The sequence below is a fragment of the Apodemus sylvaticus genome, chromosome 6 (assembly GCF_947179515.1).
Source record: "Apodemus sylvaticus chromosome 6, mApoSyl1.1, whole genome shotgun sequence".
Classification (NCBI taxonomy): Eukaryota; Metazoa; Chordata; class Mammalia; order Rodentia; family Muridae; genus Apodemus; species Apodemus sylvaticus.
In genome coordinates, this window is record NC_067477.1 from 71,186,277 (window position 1) to 71,200,015 (window position 13,739).

The 13,739-nt window shown below is 35.6% G+C and overlaps 1 protein-coding gene across 4 annotated transcripts in view; it reads left to right on the forward strand.

Annotated features, from left to right (window-relative positions):
- The window catches only part of Strn3 (striatin 3), a 79,144-nt gene that overhangs the window by 32,738 nt on the left and 32,667 nt on the right, over nucleotides 1–13,739 (forward strand). For 2 of the 4 annotated variants that reach the window (XM_052185876.1, XM_052185878.1), the window contains exons 4-8: nucleotides 2,066–2,147; nucleotides 4,511–4,684; nucleotides 5,105–5,231; nucleotides 7,213–7,354; nucleotides 12,597–12,707. In XM_052185876.1, coding sequence (XP_052041836.1) covers nucleotides 2,066–2,147; nucleotides 4,511–4,684; nucleotides 5,105–5,231; nucleotides 7,213–7,354; nucleotides 12,597–12,707 — 636 coding nt within the window. The remainder of the gene's footprint in view (nucleotides 1–2,065; nucleotides 2,148–4,510; nucleotides 4,685–5,104; nucleotides 5,232–7,212; nucleotides 7,355–12,596; nucleotides 12,708–13,739) is intronic. The other 2 variants (XM_052185877.1, XM_052185879.1) reach the window with 1 other exon arrangement.

Consider the following 13,739-nt stretch of genomic DNA (forward strand, 5'->3'; position numbering starts at 1 on the left):
ACAAAAGTTTTGGAGGTTAAGATAGTGTTAATACTATTTTAGAATAGCTAGTAAGTGGTTAGAGGGAAAGAGTTTCTAGGGCTATTGATACTTGTTAAGCTAGGTGCTGATTGTTTACTCAAAAATCCATTAAATTGTTGCTTATAATACTTCAAAGTTTATAGTGAAATAGTGTCATAGACTATTTGACACTATAGACTATGACACTATAGTGTCATAGTGAAATAATGAACACTCATTTCAAAATGAAGGGATAGTCAAATAGTTATGCATGTTGTATAAAATATTACATATTTTGTAGTGGTGGTAGGGATTAAATGTAAACTTCTGTATTCACTACAATATACTCTATGTGATTTAAGTGTTAATATGCTTTCTGAAATATAATAAAGTATATACATTGGCTCCTATTGTTGAAGTTAAGAATGAGAAGCTTTACTACTACTACTAATAGTTGTTTACTTTAGGTGATTGAATTTTAGGCAGTCATATTTTTTAAAATGTTTTTCTCTCCAGTTGTTAATTTTAAATGCGATAAAATGAAAAATCAGAGACTATCAGAATTAAGAAATTCTAGAAATTAGAAAATTAACTTGTTTTGAAGAAAGAATAAGAAGAAAATGAGATTGTTAGGAAGTATTGACTACAAAAGATATTGTAATGTTACCAATAGGTACTGAGGAGTCTGGGAACCTAATAGTTGAAAATTAATCTTAATAAACTCAGTATGGGCTGTGGGGGGGCGACTTTTCAAGTTGTCTCTTCATAATACATTTATGTTGATACTGTGAATCCGTGTGGTGATAATAGTGCCCACAATAGTTCTAAGTTTTACTATAGGGATAGTTTTTGAAAACTTAATTTAACTGAATTTATAATGCTTACCAAACATGTTTAATTCAATAATGAGAATTGGATTTAGGGTTTTGTACATGGTAAGCATGCTGCTATGTTTAAGGCTGTGGAGTCTTTTTCTCTTTTGTAAATGTAAACACTATTATCTGAGACTAAAATGTGGCTCTTTACCTGTTGTATACTGTTGTATATATAATACTGAGTTGAATATTGTGACACGTGCCTTTAATTCCAGCACTTAGACTGAAATAGGAGGAGCAATTTGATGCAAGCCTAAATCCATAAATAAGACTGTCTCAGGAAGCAGACAAAAAGCTCCAAAGTAATAAGCCCATGTTCTGTTTTTGTGTTTATAAAAGATATTTATTTCTAAACTATAAATTATAAGGGATCAGTGAAATGAGGAGGCAAGTATTCACTTTTGGATGTATGCCAAAAGTCTGTCTCTGACTTGGGTTCTGAGTTCTTCATCTAGGCTCTTTAAACAGACAACCTTTGACTGCAAGTAAGTAGAATGAGCTACCGATGGCTTTGTCATTTATCTTAAGTGTTTATCCTTGTGGACCTGTGTAGGACTCCGCTTGGAGGCGTTGACAGTATGCTGGAAACTGAGGCCCAGCAGCAGGTCTGCATACTGATGTCTGCACGTCCCAAGAATAAGTGGCTGCTTGACCGGCTGCAAAGGACTGCCCTAGGGCCTAAGCACAGGCTCTGTCCATCGCCTGTGTGCCCATCACAGTGATTAAATTAGGCACTATTCAGCAGCCTGCCTTCCTAGCCGGATCCTTGGTTCAATCTTTTGTTCTAAAAAAAAATAAATGTGATGGAGACTTTATTGACTACTGATATAAATTCAAAATGAAGTCTGTCTGTCTGTCTGTTTGTGTGTCCTCAGGATTTAGTGATTTTGAATAATATAAGTGATATATATTTTTAATCTTAAAGGTATTTGACACAGCAGAATTCTATTTTCAAATCTAGGGCTTTTAGTTTTTTAATCCTGCTAAAGCACATCTGAGGTCTTTTGATTTTTAAAGCAGGTAGAGTACCTGAGTTAGACCAAATATTAAAGAAGAAATCTGTAGTAAATCTTTTAACTTTTTTCCTGTCTTACATAAAATATTTTCATGTATAAATTTATTTTTGGAAAAAAAACAACACTAGTAATAAGTTGAAATAACTATGAAAACTTCCCCTCTTTAATTTCCAGAGGAAACCAAAGATGTGGAGGCTCCTCCAGCACCCCAGAATAGCCAGCTAACATGGAAGCAAGGCAGACAGCTATTAAGACAGTGAGTAATGATTTAAACTTTAAAATGTTCTGAAAGTGCTTATATTGAGTCAATGTATAAGTAAAAACATGCTTCACTTTACTGTATGGTTTTCATAGTGCTGTTTTTAAAAAGTCCATTTGTATGTATGTGGGCACCGGCACAGGCATGCGCCACAGCTGCTTGTGGGTGGAGGTCAGGGACAGCTTTCTGCATTGATTCTCTTTTCACCTTTGGGTCACAGGGATCAACCCTGGTTAGTAGGATTGGCTGTAGGTCCCTTCCCTCCCCTCCTCTCTCCTCCTCTCCCCTCCCTTCCCCTCCCCTCCCCTCCCCTCTCTTTTATTTCTTATGTGATAGAAAATCTGGAAAAAAAGAAAAAGAAACTGGATGAAGGCTTCAACTAAAGTAGTATGGAGTTTATGGAGTTGGGCTGCAGAAGTGACTCAGCATTTAAAAGCATTGGATGCTCTTGCAGAGGATTCCAGTTTTGGTTCTTAGCACCCACATTGTGGCTCACAGATAGATAGCTGTAACTCCAGTCCTGGAGGATAAGATGTCCTTATCTGGCATCTACTGGTCATCTTACTCTAGGAACTGTGCCTGGTATACTTTCATACATGTAGGAGAAGCACCCATATACATAAATTAGTATGGCGTCATTCATCTAAGGCACTCTCTCACTACAAAGTTTTACATATATGGGTTTTCTTTTAAGTCAGTGTATGCAAGGTATAGAGAAGTGTTAATTGATCATATGAAAAATTTCAAAGATGGCTTGCCAAATCTTTTTAGTTGAAATTCTTTTTTAGTATTTATTTTATTTGGTTTATGAGTATTTTTGCATTTCTCCCTGAGATATGTGTGTGTGTATGCATGTACTGTGTGCATGTCTGGTACCTTTAGAAACCAGAAGAGGGCAGTGGATTCTACCTCGTGGGTGGTAAGAACTCAGCCCAAGTGCATTGTAAGAGCAGCAAGGCCTTTTAACCACTGTGCTATTCCTCCAGACCTTAGTTGAATTTTTTGCAGAAACTTTTGATATTTCCTTGTTGATGTACTAGAGTGACTGTATGGCAAATCCTATTTATTGTCTTTTTATCTAGTGGTTTTTTTCTTTTCTTTTTTAAGATTTATTTATTTTATTTATATGAGTACACTGTTGCTGTCCTCAGACACACCAGAAGAGGGCATTCAATTCCATTACAGATGGTTGTGACCCACTGTGTGGTTGCTGAGAATTAAACTCAGACCTCTGGAAGAGCAGTCAGTGCTCTTAACCGCCGAGCCATCTCTCTAGTCCAGGTTCTTTTTTTTTATAGTTGGAGATTTTGTTACTTGTTTCTTACTGATAACCCTGGTGAAATTAAAGCCTATTATATAAGGACTTGGTTTAGATGAGTGAACTTTGCAAACCACAAAACCAGAGGAATGGTCTGGAATCTGAGGTCCTTGAAGGGGAGATTAGTCCATCTATCAATCGCTGGCTCTTTCATATCTTGGACAGCTGGAAATTGTATATCTGTGTTTAACATGTATATGTATAAATTCACATATCTATTCTTTAAATAAATACTTATGTGTGTCTATATAGAGGCATGACACATGTGTTTATGTATCTCAAAAACTTGTCAACACTGAGGTTCTTTTAGATATTGAGATAATTGGCTCTTAATAGTTATCCTCCCTCCCTCCTTTCTTATTCTCTCTCTCTCTCTCCCCCTCCCCTTCTCCTCCCCTCCCCCTCTCTTCTTTCCTCCCTCCCTCCCTCTCCCCCTCTTCCTCGTCCCCTCTTTCTTCCTTCCTTCCTTCCTTCCTTCCTGCTTGTTCTCTCTTCTCTTCTCTTCTCTTCTCTTCTCTTCTCTTCTCTTCTCTTCTCTTCTCTTCTCTTCTCTTCTCTTCTCTTCTCTTCTCTTTTTTTTCTTTTCTTTTTTCAAGACAGAATTCTCTGTGTAGCCCTGGCTATCCTGGAACTCCTGTAGATTCGGCTCGCCTCTTTATTGTGAGTACTGGGATCAAAGGTGTGTGCCACAACACCTGCCTTAATTCATTTTTTTTAAGATTGTTTTATATATATGAGTTTTGTTTGGATGTATACATGTGCACCACATGTATGCTGAGTGCCTACTAAGTCAGAGGAGTATATAGGATATCCTGGAATGTGAGTTATGGGTGCTTGTAAACCACCAAGTGCCCATATTTCAATTTGACTTAGAGTTGGCATCACTCTCTGAGGCCTAGAATTAGGCTATAGTGAAGCTATTGAGTCAAAGAAAAAATAATTAGTGTGATTGTGGACTTTTTTCCTTTAATTTTTAATATGATTTGAAGGTGGTAGATGTTGACAATATGTTGAATTTTAGTGTTTAATTTTCTCTTGATAGGTATCTTCAGGAAGTAGGATACACAGATACAATATTAGATGTACGATCTCAACGGGTAAGGTCATTACTTGGACTGTCTAATTCAGAGCCAAATGGATCCGTAGAATCAAAGAATTTAGAACAGATCTTGAATGGTGGTGAATCTCCTAAGCAAAAAGGACAAGAAATCAAAAGGTATGATTTGTAATTATTGGTTAACATCATTTAACTTATGGAAATCAAAATCAGTGGTACAGCAGTGACTTTTCAGTGGGAGTCTCATTTTTGCTAGATTTTCTATAGTTATTTTCTAAAGTTGTTTTCATCTACATAATGAGTTGAGACTAATCTGAACTATGTAAGAGCCTGTCTCACAACAACAAAAAATTCGGTTGTGTTTGAATTGCACATGTTACCTTCAGGTAGTTTTAAACTAGGAATCAGAAGGGTCAGAATGTGGCTTATTAATTTAACAATTGTCTAGCACGTCTGACATCTTGGGTTCAGTTTGTGATATCACTAGATAACCAAAAGGATCCAGGAACTAGGAAGCAGGACGGAGTATCAGAGTCAGTCTTTAAAGTAGTTGGAATCACTTTTTCTCTTTTCTAACAGGCCCTCTGGTGATGTTCTTGAGACATTCAATTTCTTAGAAAATGCTGATGACAGTGATGATGAAGAAAATGACATGATGGAGGGCATCCCAGAAGGACAAGACAAACTTCGGGTTCATAAGCACAAAGTAGGAGACTTACTCTTCCACACAGTAACTTGAACAGTCATTAGTCTAATAATGGCAGCTCCTACTCAGTTTATGTATAGATGTCAGGGGTTCTGAGTCCATGGATTACTCACTAAATGACCTGAGAGAAGGGCTACTTTTAAAGTATTTGTCCAATGGTTTGAAGCTTTTTTCTTTTTCTTTTTATTAAGTAGCACTCTGTCTTAGGGTTTCTATTCCAGCACAAGCATCATGACCAAGAAGCAAGTTGGGCAGGAAAGGGTTTATTCACCTTACATTTCCACACTGCTGTTCATCACCAAAGGAAGTCAGGACTGGAACTCAAGCAGGTCAGGAAGCAGGAGCTGATGCAGAGGCCATGGAGGGATGTTACTTACTGTCTTGCTTCCCCTGGCCTGCTCAGCTTGCTTTCTCATAGAATGAACCTAAGACTACCAGCCCAGGGATGGCACCACCCACAAGGGGCCTCCCCCCGCCCCTTGATCACTAATTAAGAAAATGCCTATAGCTGGATCCCATGGAAGCATTTCCTCACCTGAAGCTCCTTTCTCTGTGATAACTTCAGCTTGTGTCAAGTTGACACACAAAACCAGCCAGTACACACTCCTCAGTCTTATCCCAATTTGGGTCACACTGAAGTTTCTCTTTTCAAGTACAGTATCATAGGGGAAATAAATGAACAGAAACTGTGGTATAGATGCTCTCCCCTTTGGTGAGCATCTGATGAATGGATTGTCAGTATGTGTCAGCATTTGGGTTATTTGGTAAGGATGAATAAAAAATTACTTTCCCTCATACACTAAGAAGTAAGTAGACTTGATATATTTTTGTAGCAGATGGGGAGTTGTCACTATTGGACCATTTGCACACTATGCCCCAATTGTAAGCATCAAAGTAGCAATGTTTAGTATTTCAAGTGTCTGTGGTTGGTTGGTTGGTTGGTTGGTTGGTTGGTTGGTTGGTTGGTTGGTTTTAAATGTCCAGGGCTGAGGTTGTATGTCAGAGTATTTATTTGCACAAATTCCTACATTAAGCCTCAGCACCACATAACCTGGATGTGGTAGTGCAGCCCTTGAGAGGTAGGAGAATAGAGAGTTCAAGGACGTCGGCTCCTGTATAGTGAGTCTGAAGTCATTTGGCTTCTTCATATCTGTCTATCAAAAAAAAAAAAAAAAGGAAAAAAAATGAGTAAATTCAATTGTAGAACTTGGAGATTTTGTAGTAATATAGGAAAAAAGCAAGTGTTTGTCAAAAGCTTCCAGTCTACAAAAGCAGTTTGAACTTGAACTTTTCTCCAGCTTTTCACAAGTATGATATTCTCTGTTGGATAGAGGTTTACTTTTTAGAACTTACTATGTGCTATATGATGTGTGTGGAGGAGTGTATGTGCTCCAGCACATACGTGGAAGGCAGAGGACAGCTCTGTGCGGTCAGTTCTCTCCTCCCGCAGTGTTTGGTTATTAGGAGAAAACTGCTCCTCAGGCAGCTGCTTTTCCTGCTGAGCCATTTCAGAAACCTGAGGTTTTGATTTTTTCTTACTATTTTGTTCTGGGAGGTAGATTGATTTCTTTATTTGTTGTACAACTAATATACGTTTATTGATGGTTATTCTCTGTTGCTGTGAATCATAGAGCTAATATACATTTTTCAGTTCTTCAGCCAATTTAAGATAACTTAGAAGATTCTTCAGTAGGGATCATCTGTGAACCTACTATAAATAAAGAAAACTCTGGAGTAAAACTTTGGCCTTTTCTAGTACCCTCATCACTTGGGTCACATGTTACAGTTGACCTTCATACAACAATGTTGAACTGTTTATCTAGAGCATAGTTTGAGACTTATCAGTCATAGGAAAGAGAACAATTGTGCATCTGAATAATTTCAAAGTAGATCTGTAAATATTGTTAGGTGGAAATACTAAAAGACCTCTTTAAAATGTACAATGAAAAGTATTAATTGTTGGTTTATCTTTTCTTTACAGATAGGTAATGAAGGTTTAGCTGCTGACTTAACTGATGATCCTGATACTGAGGAAGCCCTGAAAGAATTCGACTTTTTAGTGACTGCAGAAGACGGTGAAGGGGCTGGTGAAGCACGGAGTTCAGGGGATGGTACAGAATGGGGTAAGGGGGCAGCAGAGTTGGGTGGACCTAGCCTTTTCAGGGGGATAACCACTGCTAAACATTGTGTGGGCTCTGTGTGTATGGTAGCAGGTAAATTAAAAGCAACAATAAGTGATATTTATAATCAGCTATTTGGTTCTAGTTTATTAGGTTTTATGACTGAGATTTTTTGTATGTGGTTTTTGACTGCTGAAGTTGATCTTGAGTTGTGTTCTGTTGATTTACAAATTTAATTTTTCCTTCTAACAGATCTTTTTAAAGCAAGAATTGTTCATTTTTATTCATACTCATTTAATTTTTAGTAATCAAGGCATTGGGAGAACTTCCCTGTATGTCCATATGGTGTTACCTGTTTTAAATTCTGGGTAGGAATAAAATTATTAATTCTGATTCATAGCCCTAACAATGAGCAAGATTTAGTGAGGATATTACACTCATTGCATGTAGTATTCTCTGCACGAATGTTAGAGCCTAAACTTTGAAAGTGATATATAAAGCTAATAATCAAAAAGAAAGAAAAGGTCGGTCATTAGTTAAAATGTTTTAAGGTAAGAGCTCTGGCACGTGGTAGAACTCAAGTGTATTTATAGAGCTTTTCTCAGGTTTGTTTCATACACTACATATATATATATATATATATATACACACACACACATATATATATATATTTGCATGCATACATACATACATACATACATACATACATGGTGTTACGAAAAACACACTTGGACTGGGTGTTGGTAGTTGATGCCTTTAGTTCCAGCACTCGGGAGGTAGAGGCAGGCAGGTCTCTTGAGTTCAAATCTGCCTGGGATTTTCAGGAGAAATCTTGTCTCAGCAAATGACACACATCAGGTTTTTTGTTTATTTGATTGTTTTTTAATGTGAGGACCACGGGCATAGCTTAGTGGCTAAGAGCATTTATCTTTCAGAGGACCAGCATTTGGTTCCTAGCACATTTTGGGCTTACAGCTACCTGTAACTCCCATCTTCAGGCATCTTACACTCTTCTTCTGTCCTCTACAAGGAACTGCATGCATTGATGCATGCACACACACATAAATAAAAATAAAGTAAATCTGTTTTAGAGAGTGTCATTATGTATTGAAATGGAACATTGCTAATAGAGACAAACCTAATAAATACTATATTTATTGACTTAATATAAAAAAACAGTTATTTAAAAGATTTTAATTCACTAGTGTTCTCATTTATAGCTCAAAGCATCATTTTTAGTTTAAGTGGAAATAGAAGGGGCACATTAGTTGAAAATATAAACTACAGTTACTGTCTGTACTATGGACATATTCATACTTTCCTGAAGTGCTATCTATTGGGAAATTACTTGCTTATAGGAGAAACAGTAAAAGAAAAAAATGTTAAGCTTATATCCAGCCCATTAAATCTTTGACTATATTATTTCTGTAACTTCAAAAGTACTAGTTACATTTTTTTCAGAAAATTTGTTATGTAAAAGTAGAAATTATACAAACATTTTATAATATATTTTAGGGACCATAAATAAATGTTAGATATAAAATTAGAAATCACCTACAGTATTATAGAAACATTAAGTCTATGAATATATATATATATATGTGTGTATACATGTGTATATATATAATTTACTTATTAGTTAAAAGCGTGTAAAACATCTATTCAGCTAAATCTTGGCATACAACTGTTTCTTTTTTTCTTTAAAGTTGCTACAATTTTAATTTTTAGACCAAAGGACAAACAGTTAAGAAATTGATGCGGAATAGAATTTTTTTTTTTTTTAATGATGTCATATACAAGTATTTAGTACTTTGTTCAGAGACTTTGGCTGTTGAATTGTAAAGAGGACTTGATTTGTGAGTGATAACTCTTGATCTTCATTTTTTTTTTAAATGGAAATAATTAAGAAAGCCTCTTAGTACCAAACAAGACTGAAAGTTTAAAGCATGTTATATGCTTGGTGATCCAAGCAGCTTCTATATAAAAGCAAAAGCGATCTGTGCAGTGTTTGTGAAATTCATTTACTCAACAGCTATTATGTTCATTTTTTTTTGGGAACTAAGAGAATGCATGTAAAAATCTCTACCATTATATTTAATTTTCTTACTCAAATTTATAATGGTTTTTAACTGGGAAGGGTTGTAGAGTCACATTAATTCAAGAGTCTTAAATATACTCCATAATCTTGTTATCATATGAAACCATTGCTTTGAAAGGAAGCAGTTATTTAATTAGATAATATAGTTTAATTTTAGCAGCTTATGTTCTTCATATAATTACAAGTATTAGCAGGCATGCCATTTGCATTTTCTCATGGGGATATGTAGCGTTTTCAGAATATTCACTTAGGGTCTGGGGAGATGGCTCAAAGGTTAAGATCACTGGCTGCTCTTCCAGAGGTACTGAGTTCAATTCCCAGCAACCACATGGTGTCTTACAACCATCTGTAATGGGATCCAATCCCCTCTTCCATGTCTGAAGACAGTGACAGTGTACTCATATACACATAAAATTAATCTTAAAAAATTCACTTATTTTTTTCAGCATTTTGAAATTATGATCTCTGGACTTAATGAGGATCACAAAATATAATTAATACCTGAATATTGGTATTTATAGACAAGTGATAAAGTATTTCTGTTTTCATGATGTGAAACTAGTTATAAGTTTATAACCTATACAATACTATATGAATATATATACTATATATTCTAAACCTATACTATATGAAGTATAAACCTATAGTATAAATATATACTAAACTATAGTTTATAACATATATAAACTATACATAAACTATATGAAGAACATAGCCTATACTATGGTTAATAGGCATTCTGCTTTGATAATAGAATTACCATAATAGAATTTTATTGGTTTCTGGTTTCAAGTTATTAGGAATCAACTTCTTGTACATGTTTTGTGTTTTCTTTTAAGGGAAAAAAAAAGGTTCCCATAATTGATTCAACTTCATTTCTTGGTATTCCTGCCTCTTCCCTTTTGCTATTACCTATTTCTTATAAGCAATATCCAATCATCTGTTGCTTACCAGGCAAGTTCCAGGATGTTTTTGTGCACATATGCATCCACCAACCTGTTCTTTGCACTGCCTTAGTTTACTTTGTTTTCTAGATTTGAGGTTATCTTGCAAGTAATAACTTTTTTCCTTTGCTTTTTCACTCTATTCTTTGCTACTGTACTTAGAGCCACTCACAGCTTCATTCTTACTTTGCAAGACTTTTAGAAAATTGGTCATTATTAGTTTTCTTTCCTATGTATTATGCCACTTAAGGCCTAAGGTTTACTTATTTATTTTTAGTCTATGGTTTGTAAGGCATATTACTTTTAATTTTTCTTAGTGTAAGTAGTCAATTTTTCTTGATGAAAGTAGTTGACAACAGGATTATTAGCTTCATTAAGATGAATATGCGAATATGTGCAAGCCCATAATTCACAACAATGCTGAGACAGGAGGATCATGAGTCCAGGCTAGCAGATGCTGTGTTCTGAGACACAGTCCTCCAAAAAAGATGGGTTCAAATGACTCAGGTCACATTATTCAGTAATGGAAAAATTTGTGATACAGCATAATTTTCAGGCACCCTTATGGCTACAGTACATTAAAAACTAGTTTTCTCTTATATAAATATTTCAAACTGCTACAATTACATATTTGACAATTCATGATGAAAATATTTATCTTTAGTTTCAAGTAACTGAATTTAGCAAATTAACATCTTTTCACATACCAGCCACTGTCTCAGCCACCTATGATGATAAGAGAAAAGACATAACAACCGTAGGAAACAAACAAGGTATAAGAATTCTCTGAAATTTTTATTATCTGCTGTTCAAACCTGAGACCTTGTTATGCTTGTTTTACACATCAATCCAGAGAGGCAGGAAGGCACACTCTATGATTGACTGAGGCCCAGGGAGCTTATGAAACTTAGAAAACAATATGCCTAGTTACCAAAATTTAAAATGAAAATCTTAATTATTTAGTGTAATTTATTTAAAAACTTAGAGCTTGGGTATGGCTTTTTATTAACAGGACACTAAAATGTTAATGTGTATCTATTAAATTTAATAATAATAAAGTTGCCTTAAAACTCAATGAAGGAAAATCCTTAGTAAAATAAGTCTAAGGAAATTATTGTTTTATTGTTACACTATTTTGTTTTAAGACTTCTCTAAGCCGGGTGGTGGTGGTGCACGCCTGTAATCCCAGCACTCTGGGAGGCAGAAGCAGGCGGATTTCTGAGTTAGAGGACAGCCTGGTCTACAGAATGAGCCCTAGGACAGCCAGGGCTGTAGAGAGAAACCCTGTCTCAACAAAACCAAATCCAAACAAAACAAAACAAAACAAAAGACTTCTCTAGTTTACTATGAGTTGATCTGTCCCACCCCAGCCTCCAACCCTCAGAAGTATTTACTTAAATATTGCTGAAAACACACACACAAGAAAAATACTACCAAGTATAAAGCGATATGGGTTTTAACTTCTCTGTGCTTGTCACTGTTTTACCCTGAAAAAACAAACAAAAACCAGCTCAACTCAAAACTTCAGTGGAATTTGAATTTTGAATTTTCTTATTCTTATTCTGTTATTTTGCTAATCTTTAGTTGTAGTCCAATGGAAAAAGGTAATGAAATGTTGAACTGTTATGAAGGAATGGAGACAGGGGGTGTTCTTTGAATGCTTTTTGTGAATTATCTGAGACATTTATTTGGAAATTCTATGTATTATATTGGACTAGAATACCTTTCTGTCACAGTACAATTACCCTGTGCATGTAGAACTATTTTGTCAGGGATGCATGACTAATTTCATCAATGAAATGGCACTGACTTTTACAGCTTGCACTTTATTAATTTGCATGTAATTCATTTATTTGCTTATATGATGCTGGCTGAATAGTTTTTATTAACGTTTTTTATAAAGATGCAGTGATCTATTTTTTAATATTAGATTTTTAATGTTAGTCCATTTATGAAATACTCAAATTTGTCATATATAAAAATGAAGTATTGTTTACCTGTTGATGATATTAAATGCTTAGGAACTTAAGAACATTTACTTTGAGTTGTGAGTACCAAACTGAGACTGCACCTTTAAAGTGTTTTGAGTATATGCTGTTATAATATCTTTATGATGATGATGTAAAGCTTTTAACAGTTTACTGCCAACAGCTTGCATTGCCAACTGCTGATTTTTTTTCTTTTAATAATATGCTGCATGTAGATAAAGATGACCTCTCCCCCACTGCTGAGGTTTGGGATGTAGACCAGGGGCTAATAAGTAAGCTGAAGGAACAGTACAAGAAGGAGCGAAAGGGGAAGAAAGGGGTGAAGAGTAAGTGCAGTTACGACTACTACCGTTTCTCTGTGCTGATGCTGAACAAAAGGGGCTTTTATGCAATTTACTTTTTGTGTCATAAAGGGAGCAACTAACTTTAAACTTTGTCTGTTGTGTAATTTTGAAATATAGGTCTGTAATTGGTCAAATAGAAAAATCACTTCAAATATATAAGGTAAAGGTAAAAAGATTTTCAAAAATTCAAAAGACTTATCAAATTAAAATGAATATTGGCTTTGGAATTTAAAATAATAGGAATTTGTTCAGAAGGAAAGACAGTACAAATTCTTCTATTTTCTACTTAAAGGCATTCCTTATCACCAGCATTTTTAGGTTGAGACTCTTTAAGTAAGTGGGGTAGGTAATCTTTTACCAGGAGTTTGCTTTTGGTCATAATCCAAAGGACAGTCAGCAGCTACACTTTTTTGTGGGTAATATTTACTGACTGTACCGCCTGGCAGAGGTGATGGTGCTGCAAGGGACTCACAGGGCTGTGTATTATTTAGTCCATAGTTGTTTCCCTTTGGGTGCCTACTTGTGTGCTATCTGTGAAAGTGTGACTGCAGAGCCTCTCAGACAGGTAACTTTCTGTTTTGTGAGTTATACTTGAGAGCACCCAGGGAAAATTTTCATACCTGTGATACTAATGGAGATACTTGAAATTTTGTTAGGAAAATTTTCATTGGCTATTTATTGACTTCTACTCCAACATTTTCTTTTAAGTGTATCAAGTGAAGAGTACTTGCTCCTTGGAAGAGGACCTGGGTTGGAGCCCATGTACATGGTTGCTAGCAACCATCTGCGTAGTTCCAGTCCCAGGGGATCTGGTGCCCCTTACGGCTTTGATGGGTGCTGCATTCACACAATGCACAAACATTTACACAGGCAAAATATCCATACACAGAAAAATAAATACATCATCTCAGGTAGAGAGACAAATAACTTTAATTCCAGCACTCACAAGGCAAAGTAGAGGCAGTCAGATTTTTGTGAGTTCAAGGCTAACCTTCTCTACCTGGGGAGCTCCAG